Below are 19,989 nucleotides of genomic sequence, written 5' to 3' on the forward strand. Positions count from 1 at the left end.
CACACATCCCGCTTTGTGGAGAAGGGCGTGATCGCTTGCAGATGACATAGGAGCGCGCGATCGACTGCTGATTGGCTGATCTGTTCCCTTCCACCCTGACAGTGATGTCAAATTATCATCGGTTCGAGCTGATCGCGTTCTCCGTGTGGGGTATGCAGCTCCTGAATCCGGGGTGCCTTTGAACCGATTGGATCGCGCTTCTAAAGCTCTGATTCTTATTCGCCAACTCTCGTTGACTCTCGTCGAAGCTGGATGCTTTGTGACGCATGGCTTAACACATGAAGAAAGTGATGTCATGGCTTTGCAACCCAGACTTGCTAAACCTTAGGGCTTGCGCTGGTATATATTTAACCTTTGCCAACCAGTCGAACGATCTTTCTCCAGCACCGGATTACAGGGTTTCTAACGGAAAACAGAAAGAACAGGCTTTCACTTGCTTTTTAGGATCAGATCGTGTGCTTGGTCGTGAGGGATTTCACTGTACCAACAACAATTTGCGATAATTTCTCTGGTGGCTTTGGAACTTACTTTGTGTGTCTAAATACGGCTGCGACTGCATGCTTGAAATAGTAACAATTACATTATACGGAACAATTGGACGACGAAATTAACTATATGGATCAATTTGAAGGACTCGTGGATGAACTACGTTTTGCTGTGCAAACTACACAACCCGCCGACTTACTGAATTTTTGTGCAGACTTTTTCAGAAGAAAACTTGCTCAGAGAGACCAGAACGGCAACAATAGCGCGTCAAAGGATGCAATGGAACGTAAGTGCAAAAGACAGGAGGAAAGACAGGCAATTGCGGGAGATTGGAGGCAGTGAATAGCTGTCGAAGTCGACAGTGTTCGAAATGCGCAGCAATGCACTGCTTGCAGCTTTGAACTCATTCTCCCAAGTTTCTTCGTGGCACCTGCCTTGTGTTCTGTTTATGTAGGTTTCTTGCTAATTCATTTGTAGAAGATGAAGTCAACATTGGGCCGTTAGCAGCGGCAGGCCCAGATGAGATTCTACCAAATCGGGTACGTGATATTTCTATACAACAAGCAAATGCAAACAATCTTTTGCCTTCGGAAAAGGACGCACTTAAGGAGCTGCAGGTGAAGTATCCCGAGAACTACAATCTCCTTCGGCGGCAGTCCGTATCAACCGAGTCAGTGAACCCTATGTATTTCTCCCAGCTGCCTAGCCGGACAAAGTATGCGAAAAAAAGTGACGCTGAAATCGCGAGTATGAAGCGCGCCATCAACAAAAATTTCTTGTTTAAGAACCTTGATGAGGAGCACTACACTGAGGTACTGAACCAGATGACTGAAAAGCATGTTAAGGAAGCCGGGACGCCTGTCATTGTGCAGAGCGATGTCGGTGATTACTTTTACATTGTCGCCAAGGGTGAGTTCAATGTATATAAGCGCGAGGAACCGAACATCACGCCGCAAGAGGTTCTGGCTACAGGATATGGCCCGTTGGTGGCTACAATCCAGCCCGGTGAGTACTTTGGCGAGTTGGCTCTCATGTACAATGCCCCTCGCGCCGCCAGTGTCGTCTCCAAAACGCCCGACTGTGTGCTGTGGGCCCTTGACCGCATCACTTTCCGTCGTATTGTCCTTGAAAATGCCTATCGCCAACGAAAAATGTACGAGAGTCTGCTTGAGGACGTGCCTATCCTTTCAAAACTGAGCAACTACGAACGTCAAAAGATTGCCGATGCTCTACAAACGGTAGTTTACCCCGAAGGCAGCATCGTTGTGCGTCAGGGCGACGAAGGTGAGAACTTTTACCTTATCGAGTCTGGCGAAGCCGAGGTGATCAAAGAAGGCCAAGGCGTCATCGCTATTCTGACTAAGGGCGAGTATTTTGGCGAGCTTGCTCTTATTTACAAAACCGTCCGGAACGCTACTGTTCGTGCTCGAACCCGCCTCAAATTGGCCACGTTTGACAAGGCTGCGTTCAATAGACTCTTGGGCAACGTCATCGATACAATGCGGCACCAACCTCGGGCAGAAGAGTCGGAGGCGAGATCTAATGCCGCACGCATAATGGTTCAAGAGTAGATAATGTTTGTTGCTGAATGATGCAAACATACTCGAAAAGCCTTCATGCGAAGGTCGCCGCAGCCCAAGGTGCCCTTCAAAGAGAGGCCTTCAATTGTGTTTGAATATGACTTTTGCTAGTTTAAGAAAGCAGGGTTGCGGGTAATTAAAGACGGCAGAGGGCGTATTGCATAGCCGCGAGTCTTGTATCATTCGCATCCATCCGCCTTTATGATTTGAAATCAACTGTCTTTGATGGAAGGGAAAGAGAACCGAGAGCTGCAAACCTCGGGTTCCTCCTCGATTCATTGATACTACAGAGTGCCTGTCTAGCCTACTTACTGCTTCACTTCACCGCACTTTTCGATCTCGACCTTGCACTGAGGCTGACCACTAGGGGAGCCCAGGGACTCGATGGCGCGGACGACGTCCATGCCCTCTTCAACCTCGCCGAAGACGACGTGCTTGCCATCGAGCCAGTCGCAAATGGTGGTTGTAATGAAAAATTGGGAGCCATTGGTGTTTCGGCCGGCGTTAGCCATGGACAACAAGCCAACACGGTCGTGCTTGTGCTTGAAGTTCTCGTCGGGGAAGTACTTTCCGTAAATGGACTTTCCACCGGTTCCATTGTGGTTGGTGAAGTCACCGCCTTGGATCATGAAGTCGGGGATGATACGATGGAACGTGGAGCCTGCATAGCCAAAGCCTTTTTCCCCCGTGCACAGGGCGCGGAAGTTCTTGGTGGTCTTTGGCACCGACTCATCAAACAACTTGAAAACGATTTTGCCCAGAGGCTTGCCGTTAGCTACGTTTATGAAAACATTGTCAGTGGTTGTTTTATCGGGATAAGAGTAACAACGTCGTGTGTTCCGGTGGAGAGACGACGGACTTACCGACACACTGGAAAAACACCTTGGACATTTTTGTTAATAGCGATGGTGGTGGTGGTGGTAATAGCGGTGGTTCGTGGGGCTCTCGTTAGCGGGAGTAAGGAAGGAAGCTTGCGGTGTTCGTCGTGTACTGCTGATGTCGGCGATGGGGATACGGGGATGTTCTCGATGGGGCGAATATTTGGTGGTTAGAATACGATCAACGCTAAAGTCGACTCCTTGGGGGCTTTGCTCTCGTTCAACCCAATCATGTTTCTCGCTCTTCTCGCTTCGAAAATTTAAAGCTCTAAGATTATTATATCCCCGGCTACCCCGCACCACTTTAAACGACCAGAATTTGTCAGCGCTTTAGGAGCATGGCACGTGAAGAGTATTAATCCGATGCACGTGATTGCGCGAGTGCATGTTTGAAGAACTTAAGGGAGACTATCGACAGCATTTGATTGGTGGAGCGCCAAATCGTTGCGTGCAGCCGATTTTCTTTGTTACAGTCTTATTGACACCGATAGCAAGAGAGGGAGGCGAATCTTGTAGCCGGGAAAGGAGATCGGCGCTTGTTCTGATGGCGCGAGGGCAGCGCACTAACCAAGTAATGTCTAAAGGAAAAACGCTTTCGGTTCACGATGCTATATGCAACTTATATTCGTCGCGTGCCCTCGCAGTCGCTTAAACGAGCTTGGGCTCGCGTGTTGCCTTTTTATCCCTTAAGCCCCTCCTTTTTCATTGGATGATTAGAAACTGTATTACGTCACAGATGGTGATGCAATTCGCAAGTTCAGGAATTGTTTCTGTCCATTGCTGCGCCCACTGCAATACATAAGCTACCCTCTCCCAACCACATACACACACTACACAGATAAGTGCAAGGCCTAATTCTGCCTCTTACCTTTGATTCTTGGGATTGATTTCTCTGGAATTGTGTTTGTCATTGCTTAATACCATATCCTCTTTTTTTCTCCGTTTCAAAACCCCGAGTTTGACGGATTTTACGAATTTTAGGTAATTCTTCCTTTTTCTCACTAAGTTCTTTTTCCCCTTTAATTTATACACAATGTCTGCTACTGACGCCCCCGTTTCCGATGCTCCCGCTGCCTCTGTCGAGCCCACAACCACGACGACCACTGAGACTGTGACCGCCTCTGCTCCTTCCCCTGCCCCTGCTCCTGTTGCTGAGGCTGCCGCTCCCGTTGAGGCTGCCGCTCCTGCTGCTGAGGCTGCCAAGGTTGCTGAAGTCCCCGTTATCACTCAAGAAGTCGTTGCCGACGTTCCTGTCGCTGGAGCTGCTGGTGTCACTGAGACCGTTACCCTGAAGCGCGAGTCGGTCGTCTTGGACGACGTCAAGGCTGTTGTTGCTGACGCAAAGGCTGCTGCTAGTGACGCTGCCGCCGCTGTTGCTACTGAGGCTAAGACTGAGGCTGCCCCTAAGGAGAAGAAGGTTGAGGCTGTTGTTGCCGAGGCCGCTCCTGCTGCTGCTGCTGCTCCCGCTAAGACTGAGGCTGCTGCTCCCGTAAAGGCTGCCGCTGAGGCCACTCCTGCCCCTGCTGCTGCCGCTACTCCCGCTAAGACTGAGGCTGCTGCTCCTGTTGAAGCTACTCCTGCTCCCGCTGAGGCTGCCCCTGCCACCGAAGCTACCCCTGTCACTGAAGCTGCTCCCGCCGAGGCCGCTCCTGCCCCTGCTGCTGCCGCTACTACAACTGAGTCTGCCGCTCCCGCTGAGGCTGCTACTGAAGCTGCTACTGAAGCTGCTCCTGCCGCTGAAGGTGAGGCCGCTGCTGAGGGTGAGGCTGCTCCTGCTGCCGCTGCTACTACTGAGGAGGGTGCCGCCGCTACTGATGCCGAGGCCACTCCTCGTAAGCACAAGAAGGGTATCTTCAAGCGGATCAAGGCTTTCTTTGCCAAGATCTTTGACTAAGCATACACGCATATGAGAATTTCCCGTTACATGGCTTATTATGAATGGTTCCTGCGGTTTTTACAGGCTCCCGTCTTAGATTCTTTACTCTTGTGAATCTCTCATGCTGATTATTTCCCCACACTCGAGTTTCTGTAAGTTTATTAAACAATGGCGCGAGTTCTTCTGGTCTTTTTTTTATCCTCGGTTTCCTGCATATGAGGATAGTATGGAAACGTTTTCGAATAATATGAAGAGCTTGCTCGTCTTCTCCTCCAGTATCTCCTCTTTCTCGACTTATGTGCTCCTTGGTCATGTGTTGGTAGCGCCTTTAATTCAATTATTCTGGCATACTCGAGAACGTCTACATTGAACATCCTAGCTAAATTAGTGATTGTCGTATATGAAGCGGTTTTGCCTTTGTTGGCTCTAGGATTGAGTAATACAAATCTATTTTTGCTTTTTTTAAATAGATAGGTGAAGAGCAGTTGTTCTTCGTTAATTGTAAATAGAAATTGATTGATAATTCTGATGAAGTTGAATTTGAATTTGCGTTGTAGCAGGGCCATTTTAACGGAACGATTTTGGGATATTTTTTATTCACGATTCCTTTAACTCTAACGCGGGTATACCTGACAGAAAGTTTTGAATAATGAAGGCTGTCATTCAACGAGTTACCAATGCCAGCGTAACTGGTGAGTCCGTTCGTAGAGGGATTGAATATTTACTAACTTGTTTGTCTTACAGTAAATTCGGAAGTCGTATCCTCTATTGCTAAAGGGTATGGATTTTTGTACTTTAGAGCGGGTGAACTAACGAATCTTACTCAGGCTTTGCGTTCTCGTCGGTATTTCAAGAGGTATGGAAATGCCAACTTGCAACAAATATATGTCAGACTCGGGTTAACTGAATTAAGAGGACACGATTGAAGATGTGGAACGCTTGACGAAAAAGATCACAAAGTTAAGACTGTTTGAAGATGAACAAGGCAACATGTGGAAGAAGAGTGTTGAGGATATCAAAGGAGAGATTCTCAGTGGTAAGTAATGAGTATGCTCAAATACTTTCAGGTTTAAAATTGTCATTGGTGTCTGATACATTATTAAAGTTTCCCAATTTACTCTGTATGCTCAAACAAAGAAGGGTACGAAACCCGACTTTCACCGAAGCATGAAGGGCGAAGATGCCCAAGTTCTTTATCAGCAAGTTTTGGAGCGACTTCGTAATTCATTGGGCGCCGACAAGGTCAAGGGTAAGATTACTTAATCAAAATGGTTGTATCAACTTCTAACATAAAACAGATGGGTATGAAAGCTTTGCAAAAATCTGGTTCGCTAACTTACATTAAGCGTATTTGGAGCAATGATGCAGGTTCAACTCGTCAATTCTGGGCCTACTACCATACTATTGGACACAAATGAATAGACGGTCGCATCAGGTTGACCAAGAATGTTTGTCTGCCTCGGAAAGAACGCGTAGTACGTGTTTTCCAGTGGGGTTCACGTCCTCTAAGTATTTAAGCAATTCCTTTATAATCTTTAAATGACTCTTTAGAAAGTGAACTGTGTTGGTGATACTGCCGTCCGCGCAATACATGTAACCTCGTTCTAGCGAAGCAAAAAGTTTGTCTTGTAGGGTTTTAGCGGTAGAGTGATAGAATTGATTGTTAATGAAAGAGGTCAGGACATCGTTTGTAGAGAATTCATGTTTTCCAGAGTCGTCTTGAACGATTGCCAAATATTTGCTGGCATTAAACAATGCAGTATCTAATAAATCACCTTCAAGATTCCATAAAACTCGCTTGTTCCATAATAACGAATCCATACGGAAACCGCGATCTTCTAAATTCTTCCAAGTCATCTCTATCTGAGGAAACTTTCTCCGGCTAGCTAAATGAGTAAAGTAAACGAGAGAAGTGGAATTCAGCATTGAACTGCAGCCATCAGTGATGAAAGGAATTGTTTGGATTTTGTTACTGTTTCGCGAAAGTCGAAATCTGCCAAAGCGTTGCATAGTAACTTGCACTGCTCGTTCCCAAAATTGCTGTACGAGTTCGTCTTCAGCCGTCTCGGAAAATAACTGAATAACAGATTCAAAGAGTGGGAGATCCGGTGTCGACACAGTCTTCTTTTCAAGTTGAGACAGATAATCTGCAAATATTGCTTTTGCTTCTGTGAATTGTTCGTTACTAACAAGAGTCTTTACAATGGGAGCATAAAGACCAGCGGGTAAAGCAAATTCAGGCATAGGGGTATTTATAGAAATGAAAAAGCTGCGATGTTGCAGTGTGCGTTGGAGTAAATCCCGCGCTTTTTGAATACCGTTAAGCCCTTCCTTGCTGTATGCCCAAATCAGCATAATGACGGTTACTACACTTAAAGGAACGTTTTGTTCTTCCATTTTCCTTTGAAGTTCCGGGATTTTATGGAATTGCTTTAATCGTACAAGACAACAGATTGCGATTGTATAGTGATGGGTATTGGGGTTGTTGATTTCTGAGAATAATTCGAGACATTTAACATATTCTCTGACTTTCACAAAATGATGCATTCGTATAGTGTAGACATATGGTGAATTGTAACTCCCCGCGACCTCCAGTCTTTGTAAGGTTTCATTATACAGATGTTCGTCACCGTATTTTAAAGAAGCGTCAAGAATAACTGTTAGCGTAGTCACGCTTGGTACAATATTGTAATAATCCAAGAGCTGCAACACTTGGTCAAACTTGGCTCGGGTCGGTGAGACCAAGCTGCCTTTTAGATAGATACCTAATATGTGTTCATTTGGCACTACATCGTGAGAGACAAAATGATGAAAGACTTCGTCCATCATCTGAGTATCTCCACGACGACAAAATAAAGACATTGTTATACTAAACGCCAGAACGTCTTTTATTGTTCCATATGGATAGCGTCTCATCTCTCGGTTCCATGAATCAGCATCAAGAGAAACTGAAGTAGAAAACAGTGACTTGATGCATGAGAGATCCTGTTTATGGCTTATTGATACAAATTTTTGATACCACTTAAGTGTGTTTCTAAAATCACAGAACTCAGAATAAAGTGATAAAATGGCGTGTACGAGGGGTTGCGTACGAAACCGTTTAAAAGTAATCTGATATCGCCTAAATAAATCATCCGGTTTTGTTTTTGACCCGAACTTTAATAATATGAACGCAAACATTCTCAGGTTTTCGTAAGAAGGTTCGAAACTGTTTACCAGTATCCATTTCTGTAAAAAGGATAATGATTGGCAAGCAGTCTCGGCGTCTGCTGTGATACATATTTTTAAGAGAAGTTGAGCAACTCGGTTGTCGTGATTCAGTTTACTGTTTCGAATATACTGAGAGTAGTACTGTAAAGCAAGTTTTGGCCGTTCACAATCCACGGCAAGCAATGCTAAAACAATTGGGGAATCAGATATCTTCCCGTTCCTCAGACGATTCATCAGTTTAAACAATTGAATAGCCTTAGTCAGTTCGCCATTAGAAGCCCGAAACAGAAAGCATTCGTAATATAGTAGGAATAAAGCAGTGTCAATATTTAAGTCATTAGTCATTAAAGTCATTGATTGTATCGTAGATTCAGGAGATGGGAGCCGGGCAAGAATAGATTGAATTATTGAGTGCCACGGATTCGTAACATTATAAGCGTCGTAAAACTGTTTTCGTGGAAAATATAAACGTACAGCTTCTATTAAAAGAAAAAGAGCATGTTCTGGTGCGTCAAGTCGAAGGAGGTCTTGTAATAACTGATTCAGCGAGATTGGATTAAGAGAATGAGTAGAACGAAGCGCTCGAAGATAATTTTTGTATATAGAATCAATCGTTTTTTCATCGACAGGCTGTACCGTCCGCCTAATCAACGCATCCTTATATAGAGCGGCATCCAAAATAGGATTAGAATTTTGTTCATGAACCTTCTCATATTGAGGATCATGTTTTGAACTCAACGTTCGATCCCAAGCTTGCGACACCTGAAACTTGAGGTTTGATGGGTGTGCTTTTGGTGGGATGCTTCGCAAGGTTGCCCAACTTTGTTCAAGCTTATCATCAGTAAAGTGTGCATGATCGCTGTTGAGTTTCTTTCTACGTTTTCTCAAAGCAGGGAACCAATGCGCTTCGGAATTGGCTACTGAATGAAAGTTATTTACAAAATTAAAAGTCCCAGAGTCCAGAAATCGCCGGCGCAATAAACAAGCCATTAATAAAAAAAAATTACAGAGTCCCGGATGTATACACAATACTAATTACTGCTTATGTATTCCATTAGTTAAGGCCTTGTTCAAGCATTCGTTAAACGCCTAAAATTGGTAAAACAGGTCTGTTGATGTATAAAATGACTTAAATCACAGATTCACCGACGAAAGAACGAAGACAGTGTCTTTCGGAAGCTTTTTAACAGCAAGTACACCACTTGCGGACTCTTCAATAATATATATGTAATGAATTGGTGTCGTTGCTTTAAAACTTTTAAACAGATTTAGCGGCAAGCTGGTCAGTACCTTCTACCAGCACAGAATTGTGTCGCCCAGTACAAAGCACTATTCAAGATGGCTACGCCGAAAGTTACAGACAAAAAGAAGACAAAAAAGGGCGGATTTAAGTTCAGAACTTTGCCTGCTCATGCCTATAAAGGAAAGGAGAAAAAAATTAAACAAGACTTAATTTTTAAAGCCAAGGTGAAAAAATCCTTTTATAAGTCAATAAAAAATGAGCATGTTGACGATAAGCAATTGAAAAGAAAAAAAGCAACCCATAAGAATGGTCTTCAAGCCGTTTTTGACAAACAAAAGGAAGCCAGAAAAAAAAGGGAGGAAGAACGACTTGAGAAATTGAGAAAGAAGGAGGAGATTCAAAAGAAAAAAGAAGACAGAGAAAAGCAAAAGAAGAAGCTTCGGGAGCGGACAAAAAGTGGACAGCCGGTTATGAAAAACCAAATGAGTTACCTACTGGATAAAATCAAACGTACTCAGGACAATTAGGCTTTTTTTTTATTATTTCACAAACGTTTTTTACCCTGTGCTTTATTATTGTGTCGTTTTTGTTTATTTCTGGATATCAAGCAAGGTGGTTATGATTATTTGAGTTTTTTTCATTGGATATAGGGCTATAAGCAATGTGAATTACATCTTCCAACTGTGTCCGGATCTAGTCTGCTAAAGAATGAGTTATCCTTGCAATTCGGATTGTTGTTTTGTTGCATGAAGCCGCGATTCATAAAATGGGACACATAAAAACGCAAATTTGCATTGAATATAGGACAACCAAGTGTCCAAATAGCGACTTTCATTAATGCTTAAGCTCCAGTTATCGAAAAAGGACTTTGTTTGGCAAGGATGAATAAACCAGCAAATGCCGGATTCAATAGGATGGTCCCCCATTCCTACAGCCTCATGAAGATGTTCATCGTGACAGTTTAGGAGTTGTTCAAGCTCGTCAAGTTTGCTGACAAAGTGCCCATTACAATACACTTGAAAGTACAGTACCGGGACCAAAAAAGTTTTTGAGTACACAATCCATTCTCTAATATTAATAATAGGCGCACGGTTGTGGACAACATCAAGACACTGCTCATCCTTTTCGACACATGTTTGGAAGTCCGAATATTGCCATGAAATGTACAACGAATTTGATTCGTTTTGAGTCACGATTTTGCAGTCGTAATTACACTGTTTTAGCTGTAGTTCTAACTTTTGTAATTGTTTGTTAAATGATTGAAGCATTGTTGTGGAAAAGTTTCATTGGCGATTGAGCATGGCTTTACTTATGTTTTAAAGAAAGATGATGCATCAACAGATTGAATTTCAGTCGTAAATTTCTGAGGTGTCCGTTTTATCGCTACACCATTGTTACTGCTTATGCTTCAAGTTTTCGCGTAACCTATTTAAACGCTCATGTGCTTTTAACAACATTTGAGCTTATAGGTCGTTTAAAGTAGTTATGAACCATTTCTTGGACGGTTGATCGATGCGTACGGGTCGGACATAATGTCAAGGAATGAGTTTTAGTAAATGGTTGTAAATTTTTGAAATCACTACTGCTCAAATCATAAAAATTAGTCAGAATGTGCTGTGCGTGATAACTTGTTAAGGGAAACTGACTGTTACTGCTTATAAAATAAGGGCTGAGTTCAATTGATACACTCAATTTACCTTAGTAAGTAACACTATCAATACGGACGAAAAATACATGAAGCATAAATTTCCTTAAAACAGCCAATGTTTTAACATTATCTATTTTATATGTTGAAAGTCCGTTAGATATGAGGCTGTTCAACAATCTTTACTATCAACCCTTACATGAACGGTCCAGCAAGAGAATGCTCTCTACCATGCCGTACTCTTTAATATTGCATTTGTAATTTAGTTTCATTGTACAATTCGGTGAATAAAGGCATATATTTTTTAAATCAATTAACAAGCAAGATAAAAGGAAGGAACACAATCAAGTGTTTCTAATTGCTTTGGCACGTTCGCAACTTTCAAAAAAAGCTTGATATAAGACACACCAGCTATTCAACAAGAAAAACATGTAGGGTTGAATGGAGGCAACGTCTCTTTAAACCAGACAATTACTGGAAATAACGGCGCATTACATGTTATTTCCTTTCTTATGGATTAATACTCAGTAAAATTTATTTTGTTGAACATTAGACGGATACCGAATCTGCGATAAAACCAAAAAAGCAAAATTAAATGTCCCCTTATAGCTAGTATAATTTCTTCTTCAAAGTTTTGTGTAAAATAAATACAAAATTAGTGCCTGTCAAATTTATCTCAAAGTATTAATTAAATGATTTGTAGTCAATAAACTCTTTTAACTTCATATAATTGCAGTTGTTGATCACGATAAACTTAACATGATTGACAGTAGTTGCCTACGGATATTGATTTGTAATTGATTTATTATATTTCGATATTATAGTTCCATTGATACTTAGAATACGCATGCATATATAATATAGTAAAAACAAATAAGACATTATTTGTAGTAATTTTACTCAGTTAACAAAATTGAAAGTATTCCTATCTCATAACTGATGTTTAATAAGCCTAGTACTGAAAACAGAGATTAAGATAAAACTTGAAAGGCTAATGGTAATTAAATGGAAAAACAAACTAAAGCTGACACTTAGCAGATTCCATATAGCGGTCACTTAATCGCCTTGCATTGACAGCGAGTTCGCAAAAAGCATATACTGTTGACAACCTACACGAATTTACGAACAGATTAACGCAACGTGTTGTAGGATGATATTGAATTCATTCCTGAGTCATTCAACATAAAGGTAAACAGTCATGGAGCCAAGCAACTATTTTAACGGCTAGCCTTCGCCTAATTAAACTGAAATATCAATTACGATGTCTCTTTATAAGCAGTTCTGTTAATGGCAAATTCTATGAAGCCTGGAACTTCTGTATAATTGATATTCTATACTATCCTTTAAGTAATTAATGTAAACACTTGCTCAACAATTGACTTATCATACTTCTTATTCTCACATTATACTTTTTAAGTTCAGTTAAGTGAAGCATAATGGAACTATTGAGCGATTTTCATCACTGTTTGAAGACTAGATGAAAAGCAATCCCTTTAACCAAAGATATCCAGCCATTAAACCGTGACATTAACAGATGAAACCAATTCCTTATTCATGCACTATGCCAAAGGTTGATAAAAATTGTGCGTTTTTAGAAGCGCAATACCATTGAATGCGTGGAAAGAACAAATCAGTCTTACAATGGTCAAATGATAAATGTGCAACTACGAGTCAATTCTGCTAATATCGTAGAAGTTATAGTATTGAAAGAAAGAAGACGGTCTTACTTATAGATTTTAATAACAACAAATCTACTGTAGAAAATTACGACAATAGAGGCCGTTATCATAGTAAGAATATTTAATAAATACTTTAACAATCAATTGATTACTTTTTTCGCATTCGATAATGTCGTCTAGGCACATTTCAATAATCGCTTCTATTTCTGATTGGCCATGCACTAAATCCTTAATCGCTGTAGTAATAGCATAGCAACGCAAATTCAAAGTTGTCAAAATGCATTCTTTTCCAGGCCATACAATTCTTCATATTTCTTGTGCACGAATTTGTTTTTTCTATAAATTAAACTTCTTTTTTATTAACACGATCGAAAGAATTTGCTAAACGACTCCGCCTATGAGGAGGAACATACACTCTAGCAGAACCTTTTTCAGTTTGAGATTGCTTTGCAGAGTCCCGCAACTTTTCTGTTGCGGGACTATCAGCTACCGTACCGACTTTTTGAGATTTTGAGATTTCATGATCATTTCTGTTTCTTCGTTCGCCTTCGGATTTCTTGCTTTTAGTGGCATCATCTTTTGTTTTTAATTCACCTTCCGCTCGCTTTGCGGACCCATTGCTTAATGACAGTCCTCGTAGTTGCTGTTCCAAAAAGGCAAAAGCGTTTCGACCAGACCGGTTTGGATCCCTTGGTCGATAGCGAACAATGTCTTCCGGTGCCGTGTAGCCTGGCCGTACTTTCCGCTCTTTGCGAAGAGTTCCATCATTTCGCTTGCTTGAAGGAATTACTTTTTCTCCATCAACTATAACAGCCCTAAATATTGGTTAAATAAGTATTCATCTTTAATATTTCTTTAAGAGTCTTTTTTATCTTGGTGCGGATAGCATTTTAACCCTTATGGAGAATGCAAACTGCTATGGCACACACGGTGTTTCCGTACTAATAGCATATTTCACATTCCTTTCCTATAAACACACATACCCTGAGAGCGACTTTCCAGCTTCCTTTTTTCCACTCTGAACTTCAGTACCCTCCTCCATTGCTGCTGTCTTGCGTTTGTATTGAACTATGAAGGCAGCTGTTTCGTGTTGTCCTTTCACCTAAACGCCGCCCCTCTTCTAACCAATACTCCTGATCGCACCGCACTAGAAAACAACATACACACGTTCATTGACAAGTCGGGAACATTATTTGAACGTTATCGCTGTGTGTTATTTCATTGTCTGTGCTGATTTTCCTCATGCAGAGTTTTTCTGAAGGCGAATGTCTGCAGGCGAAAAAAATTCAGCTTCGGAAACGATTGCTACATTTCCTGCAAACACAGGCCTATAAAAATGAGTTTGTATGGACGGAAGACAGTAAAATTGCTTTGTTGAAGGAACTATACTCTGCATTGCTATGTTATGATGAATCTTTTTGGACTCCATACTTTCTAGACAAAAAACCAATTATCACAGGCACGTTTAGTCTTAGAAAGGCTCAGGGTTCTGTTGACGGTGATGAATACAAAAGAGGACGCGCGAAACCCGTTTGTGGACATGTGTTTCGTAAAGGCGAAGTTATCTTCCGCTGTAAGAACTGTAGTCTTGACAGCAATTCCGCGCTGTGTGTGCGCTGTTTTCGAGCGAGTGCTCACAAAAAACACGAGACATCTTTTTCTATTAGCACTGGAAGTGGAGGATGCTGTGATTGTGGTAATGCAGAAGCCTGGAAGCAAGACTATCAATGCGAAATTCATGCTCAAGCACAAGAGCCTTTGGATTCCTGTTCCCATCCAGAGCTAATCCCAACAGTTTTACAACTGGGAATAGCGGAAACCTTCGCATGCGCCATTAATTTTATTATTGATGTTATTTCTTGCAGCCCTGAAAAATTGAAGCGTCTATCCAGTGTAAATGAGGTTTTGCAAAACGAAGTCTCCTCTCGTTTTCTTGAAAGTCAGTATGGTATGCCGGATGAACCATGTACTACATTTTCACTGGTGTTGTGGAATGATGAAAAACATTCATTTAAACAGTTTTATGAACAAATAACGACGGCTATCGAGGCACCAAATAACAAATTCGGCATGCAAATGGCGGATGTCATTAATACAACCGGTCGTGCTGTCGTTGCTACCAGTCATAATATAAATGACCTACTTGTTATGGCTCAGTGCTTATCTCAAATTAATTTGGCCGTCTCAATTCGTTCCACCCGGGATTTGTTTCGTGAAGAAGCATGTGGAGTAATTATTCATTGGCTCGATGATCTGGCAGACAGCCATACATTTGGTGATCGTAACTACTTACGCTTGATACTATGTTCAACTTTACGGAGGCCGTGGACTTGTGGACTACAAAATGTGTATGTACTTTATATTAACACATCTTTTATCAGTAACATACTAACTAACAATCCTAAGAACCCAGACTTTACAGCATGCCATCATCACTAATCCTTTATCATCTTTGGATGAGACTGACACAGATACAACTCCATCCCGTCTTAGTCAATCTTCTCAATCCAGTTCTGCAAGCTACAGTCGTTCATGCTGGGCCCCCTGTGTCAACGAAGTTGCTGCTCCTTCTTTTGCCGAATCGACAAAGATGGACTATTTATTTTTGTACGATTTAAAACTTTGGAAGAGTTTACGCTATAAATTGCAGGAAATGTACCTTGGCCATCTGGTATGGCAGCCTAATTTTCGTGAGTTCATGGGTATACGAATTGCCGTATTGTACCGGCAACTCGCCGAATCTTTTCTTCTTCTGGATCGGGAGCCGGAGCACTCTGTCATATTCTTCTCCGTGCAAATATTCACCATCCCACAAATTGCTAAGCAACTCGTAGCAAAATACGATTTTTTGACAACTGTGAACTCAGCCCTTTACACATTTTTCACGGATAAAAATGAACAAAAACCAAATTTTGTGGACGAAAACGCAATGATTCGGACGGACTCTGCAGCCTTTCATTCACGGAGGTACTTCCACGTCTTCCATCACATTCAATTCCTGCTGGGAATTGAAAGTGTTCAAGAGATCATGCGCGTAGATTTCCGTTATTTAAAGCAGTATATTTCTTTTCTGTACTTGTTTCAAGGCATGTGTCCGTATGTACGAGCCATTACTCAACATGTTGAATGGGAAAATGATTCCTGGATGTACGTTTTGAATGTGAGTTTACAGATTGCTAAACTTTGTCGCTACATTGGTAATGTTTATGTTGGTCTCGACACAGGATCCTTGGCTGCTGCTATACAGTTATTGTTTGATGTTATCTTGCGCCCTAAATTCCATAATGGCTCTTGGAATCATAAAGAGAATCTTTCTGTTTATACTTCTACAGCAAGCGGTGAAAAAACACTTGTTGACTATGATGTTGCAAGCCAGTGCGTTTCATTTCATCACCCCTTACACTGGTTGCTCAGCACTCTCCTTTCCAACTATGTTGGAAGAAAAGATACTCAGAAGCTCTGGTCTGACGAACAGTTGCTTGCCGTCATTGAACATCCTATACGGGTGTGCACTTGGCTAAGCCAAATGCGGGCTAAACTTTGGGTTCGTAATGGTACAACACTACGCGATCAGGCACATCATTATCGAGATTTAAGCTTTCACGGCTACACCTTCGCTATGGATGTATTATTAATACAAGTTGCAATGGTCTACGGTAATACTGATTCCGTTTTTGAACGGTTGGTGAAGGCTTTCCAATTGACGGACCAAATGACAGGGAACTATTTTAATGAACACAAGCACTATGACCTAACTCAGCTTACTTCAATGTTCGAAGATTTTCTGCTTTTAATAATTAGCCTGGTGTCAAATGTTGTTGGGCTTGAGAACTGGTCTGCTTCCAACTGTATTAAGTATGACCTTATTCACATATTATGTTTTGGACCGCTATCGTACTCGGAGATTGTAAAACGCGTTTCAGAACACTTGCTAGAGAGAACCGAGTTTGAGGAAGTACTTCATACCGTAGCTGACTTCAAGCCACCGGAGGGTCTCAATGATACTGGCTTATTCACTATCAAAAGTGAATGCTTAGATTTTGTTGATCCCTACAATATTCACTTTTCACGAAATCAACGTGAGGAAGCTGAGTGTATTCTAAGAAGGAAATATGGGAAGCAACAGTTTTTGGATGAGAATAATGTTGTCTACGAGTTGTATTCACATAGTTATGCCACTCCACTAACTACGCGAATTGTGATGTGCAATTCGTACTTGCAAACTATATGGCACGCATTAGTGTATGCATACTTGTTTCCCACTGATCAGTGTAAGTTTGAAGGCCTTGTAAATATTAGTTTACATGCTATCTTACTGGCATTGTCGCACGAAACTTCGGAACCTTTCGATTTCAGTCGTAGTGTGTGCGTAAAAAAGTTCTCCGTGCCAAATGGTCTTCGTTTGTATTGTTCCAAGCCGGAGGTTTCACTTTTGACTATCCTTGCTCAGTTAAAAAGCCACAAACTATTTGCGTTTTCTCGCCCGCGAATTATTGGAATTTTGCAACTCCTTCAGAAACGCCTTTCTGCAGAATTTGAAATGTGTTTTTCTGATAGTGTTGCGGCTTCAATACCAGAAGTTTCCTTGGATATTTCGTGCAAAGAAAATCAAGAGAAGGAAGAAAAACTTAAGCGCGCTAGGGAGAGAAAGGCACGGATTCTTGAACAATTTCGACAACAACAAAAACAGTTTTTGGAGAATAATGCCGATTTTAATGATTACGACTCTAATATGGACATTAATGATAATGATGAAAATGAAAGCTTGGATGAGAATGCCGATTTATTTTTGACGCCCCCCAGTGATACGTGTCTATTATGCCAGGAGGAATTAAAAGACAAAAATTCGTACGGTATATTGGTTTACGTTCAGCGCAATTCATTGTTGAGATATCTTCCTGGCGATAATGTTTCATACCTATCTGAATTGTTGGAGCTACCTTCTAGTTTAGACCGAAAGGTTTCCTCAAGGCCTTTTGGCGTTGCTGGCATGAAGAAGAAAAAGATGGACACTTTGCCCATTGAAGAATTAGACGATGATTGCTTGAAAGGTTTCCCTTCGGATTGCTTAAGAAAAGGCCTTCAGGTTACAAGTTGTGGTCACTACATGCATACAAATTGTTTTAAGACCTACGTTTCAACTGTTAATATGACCACTCGAGCTAATCCTTACCGCAATCATCCTCACAATTTGAGCATGAAGGAATTTCTGTGTCCACTTTGCAAATCGCTCTGTAATTCTATATTCCTGTTGATGTCAAAACCTCATAAGGAAAAGCGCCTGAGTGAGTGCACTGGACCAGATGCAATAAGGGACTGGATTACGAATCGTGTTTATTTAGAACGCGACTCCCTGCAAACTGACGATTTGTTTAGTTCGGATTGTTGCTTGTCTTTATTCTCAATCGACGTTTTGCAGCAGCGTCTCCGAAATACATTGAAAGAACAGTATGTGTCTTCTTTTACCTTACCGCAGGAAAACCGTATAGCATCCAGAACAGACACCTTACGTGTGGAACTTAGTTCTTGTGGAAGTGAATCTTCCGTTTCATCTTTTCTTGAAACGCATAAGAATTATGAATACGTTTATGTTACTGAAGGCGTTTATGAACTTTACAGACGACTCGAAGATGTTCTTGATTTAAATCTTACAGTATACACTGATGGATTCATAATTGCAAATGGCAAGCTTGTGAATGTTTTGGAATTGTATTCTTACACACTTGCTTGCACTGAAGTGTCTCAACGCGGAACAAATGGTGTAGATAAATCTCAAACCATGTTGTGGTTTGAAGTCTTGACTCCTAGCCAATTAGTTTTTCTGCGAGTTTTATCTGTAACCGTTATGACATATGCTGCTCTTTCAATGAACGACTTTCGGAATGGTTTATCTGGGACTTCCTCTGAATATGCCACTTTAGTTGCTGGACAACACTACCGGCTTTTTGGTGCTTCAGTCCCTGGTTTCTTTTCCACCCAAGTTCCTAATCAAGGCGCAAAGTATGATACGCTCTTGTCAAAAGATATTTTCACAGAATTCGCTGAAGCAAGTGTTTCAGGGTTTCTGATTCATGAAGAATCATTTATCACGCTTACGAAGTGCTATTATCTTGCAGATACTGTGAAGACAATTTGGTTCCTACTAAAACAACTTGATACTCTCAAAAAATGTCCTGTGCCACGAAATTATCCCGTTCGCACGCCCCAAGCCCTTCTTGGATTTAAGCATCTAGTGTACTATATATGGCGATATGTATGTACATCTGAAAGAATGAATCAGAGTCCAGAGGACTGTCCGGAATTGAACAATGCGTCTTTTCTCTCCATGCTTCTGGATTTGACTGAGAAGTTTGCGCTTGTATTTTTGCGCAAGTGTGCCCTACTATGGTACGTTCGCTATGGTATACATTTCGATACATTTCCTGCTGAGGACCTTGATAAGTCGGAAATGGATCGAATTACAAAAGCCCTCGATCTTCCTACGGTCACCGGAAACTGTAACACTTTGTTACAGAAGGAAAGCTTGACAGAATGGAAGTTAATTGAACATTGGTGCCAATCTCACATAGCGAACAGCCCTTATCGAGAGTATTCACGCGTATATACTCCGTCGATTTATGAGTTAGTTCCGCTGCCACGAGAACAAGATTTGCTGTTTGAGTTGTTGTTAGGACGAACCTGCAGCAAATGTCAAACTGAACCTTTAGAACCGGCAATCTGTTTGTTTTGTGGTCAAGTGCTTTGTTTCCAAAGTCACTGCTGTTCATTCAATGGTGTTGGCGAGTGTAGTCTTCACCTCCAGCAATGTGCTTCTAACATTGGCATTTATTTCATCGTTAAGCGCTGTTGTATACTATTCTTAAACCCACCCACCGGTAGTTTCGCTGCAGCACCCTTTACTGATTTATATGGCGAAGCCGATCTGGGTTTACGAAGAGGACGATCGCAATTCCTGCGACAAGACCGGTATGATGCATTTGTTCGCAATGTTTGGATTCAAGGTGGAGTTTCCTCTTACATTGCACGTCGACTCGACTTGCAAGTTGACATAGGCGGATGGGAGACTTTGTAAAATTAGACTTTCATCAAGCATGTAGTAATAGACTTACAAGAAAAATATTTCAGATACTATGTTTCCAAAAAATGACAATACTAAATTAATACTAATAATGAATTGTTTTCAGAAGTTAAGATGTAGACATTGTGAATGGAACGTTATTCTTATTATATACTGCATTGCCTATTGCATTTTTTAATATCTACGGTATGGTAAATTTAACCTGTTCATGTACACATAAAGACAGTATAGAATTGTAAGCTTAGAAACAAAAACTGACCAATTTCTTACTAAAGAAAGATGATTATAAAACGAAGAGTTTAAACTCTAAAATC

General features: G+C 41.3%; 9 protein-coding genes across 9 annotated transcripts; 5 read left to right on the forward strand and 4 right to left on the reverse strand.

Annotated features, from left to right (window-relative positions):
* The first annotated feature begins 383 nt into the window (after positions 1-383).
* On the forward strand, positions 384-3,018 carry SJAG_01245 (cAMP-dependent protein kinase regulatory subunit Cgs1). The gene is made up of 2 exons (XM_002172463.2): positions 384-772; positions 964-3,018. Exons 1-2 carry the CDS (start codon positions 616-618, stop codon positions 2,055-2,057), a joined length of 1,251 nt encoding a protein of 416 aa, XP_002172499.1. The 5' UTR covers positions 384-615; the 3' UTR covers positions 2,058-3,018.
* SJAG_01246 (cyclophilin family peptidyl-prolyl cis-trans isomerase Cyp2) lies at positions 2,294-3,113 on the reverse strand. The gene is made up of 2 exons (XM_002172464.2): positions 2,930-3,113; positions 2,294-2,841 (listed from the first exon to the last, which is right to left on the reverse strand). The coding sequence occupies exons 1-2, from the start codon at positions 2,955-2,957 to the stop codon at positions 2,375-2,377; spliced, it is 495 nt and encodes a 164-aa protein (XP_002172500.1). The 5' UTR covers positions 2,958-3,113; the 3' UTR covers positions 2,294-2,374.
* Positions 3,114-3,723: 610 nt separating this feature from the next.
* On the forward strand, positions 3,724-5,377 carry SJAG_01247 (hypothetical protein). Its single transcript, XM_002172465.2, has 2 exons — positions 3,724-4,421; positions 4,497-5,377. Exons 1-2 carry the CDS (start codon positions 3,978-3,980, stop codon positions 4,836-4,838), a joined length of 786 nt encoding a protein of 261 aa, XP_002172501.2. The 5' UTR covers positions 3,724-3,977; the 3' UTR covers positions 4,839-5,377.
* SJAG_01249 (translation regulator) lies at positions 4,858-9,348 on the reverse strand. The gene has a single exon (XM_002172467.2). It carries the CDS (start codon positions 9,018-9,020, stop codon positions 6,252-6,254), a length of 2,769 nt encoding a protein of 922 aa, XP_002172503.1. The 5' UTR covers positions 9,021-9,348; the 3' UTR covers positions 4,858-6,251.
* SJAG_01248 (D-Tyr-tRNA deacylase) lies at positions 5,470-6,242 on the forward strand (the record flags this gene model as incomplete). Its single annotated transcript, XM_002172466.2, has 7 exons — positions 5,470-5,512; positions 5,565-5,598; positions 5,648-5,676; positions 5,734-5,856; positions 5,926-6,069; positions 6,119-6,122; positions 6,167-6,242. 7 exons carry the CDS (start codon positions 5,470-5,472, stop codon positions 6,240-6,242), a joined length of 453 nt encoding a protein of 150 aa, XP_002172502.2.
* On the reverse strand, positions 9,282-10,811 carry SJAG_01251 (autophagy C terminal domain family protein). Its single transcript, XM_002172469.2, has one exon. The coding sequence runs from the start codon at positions 10,539-10,541 to the stop codon at positions 9,987-9,989; it is 555 nt and encodes a 184-aa protein (XP_002172505.1). The 5' UTR covers positions 10,542-10,811; the 3' UTR covers positions 9,282-9,986.
* Positions 9,369-9,800, forward strand: SJAG_01250 (rRNA processing protein Fyv7; the record flags this gene model as incomplete). The annotated part of the gene is made up of 1 exon (XM_002172468.1): positions 9,369-9,800. The coding sequence occupies one exon, from the start codon at positions 9,369-9,371 to the stop codon at positions 9,798-9,800; it is 432 nt and encodes a 143-aa protein (XP_002172504.1).
* Positions 10,812-12,875: 2,064 nt separating the features above from the next.
* Positions 12,876-13,722, reverse strand: SJAG_01252 (mago binding protein). The gene is made up of 2 exons (XM_002172470.2): positions 13,581-13,722; positions 12,876-13,412 (listed from the first exon to the last, which is right to left on the reverse strand). The coding sequence occupies exons 1-2, from the start codon at positions 13,637-13,639 to the stop codon at positions 12,941-12,943; spliced, it is 531 nt and encodes a 176-aa protein (XP_002172506.1). The 5' UTR covers positions 13,640-13,722; the 3' UTR covers positions 12,876-12,940.
* Positions 13,676-19,810, forward strand: SJAG_01253 (N-end-recognizing protein Ubr1). The gene is made up of 2 exons (XM_002172471.2): positions 13,676-14,945; positions 15,004-19,810. Exons 1-2 carry the CDS (start codon positions 13,840-13,842, stop codon positions 19,667-19,669), a joined length of 5,772 nt encoding a protein of 1,923 aa, XP_002172507.1. The 5' UTR covers positions 13,676-13,839; the 3' UTR covers positions 19,670-19,810.
* Positions 19,811-19,989: the final 179 nt, after the last annotated feature.

Source organism: Schizosaccharomyces japonicus, assembly GCF_000149845.2.
Source record: "Schizosaccharomyces japonicus yFS275 unplaced genomic scaffold supercont5.3, whole genome shotgun sequence".
Classification (NCBI taxonomy): Eukaryota; Fungi; Ascomycota; class Schizosaccharomycetes; order Schizosaccharomycetales; family Schizosaccharomycetaceae; genus Schizosaccharomyces; species Schizosaccharomyces japonicus.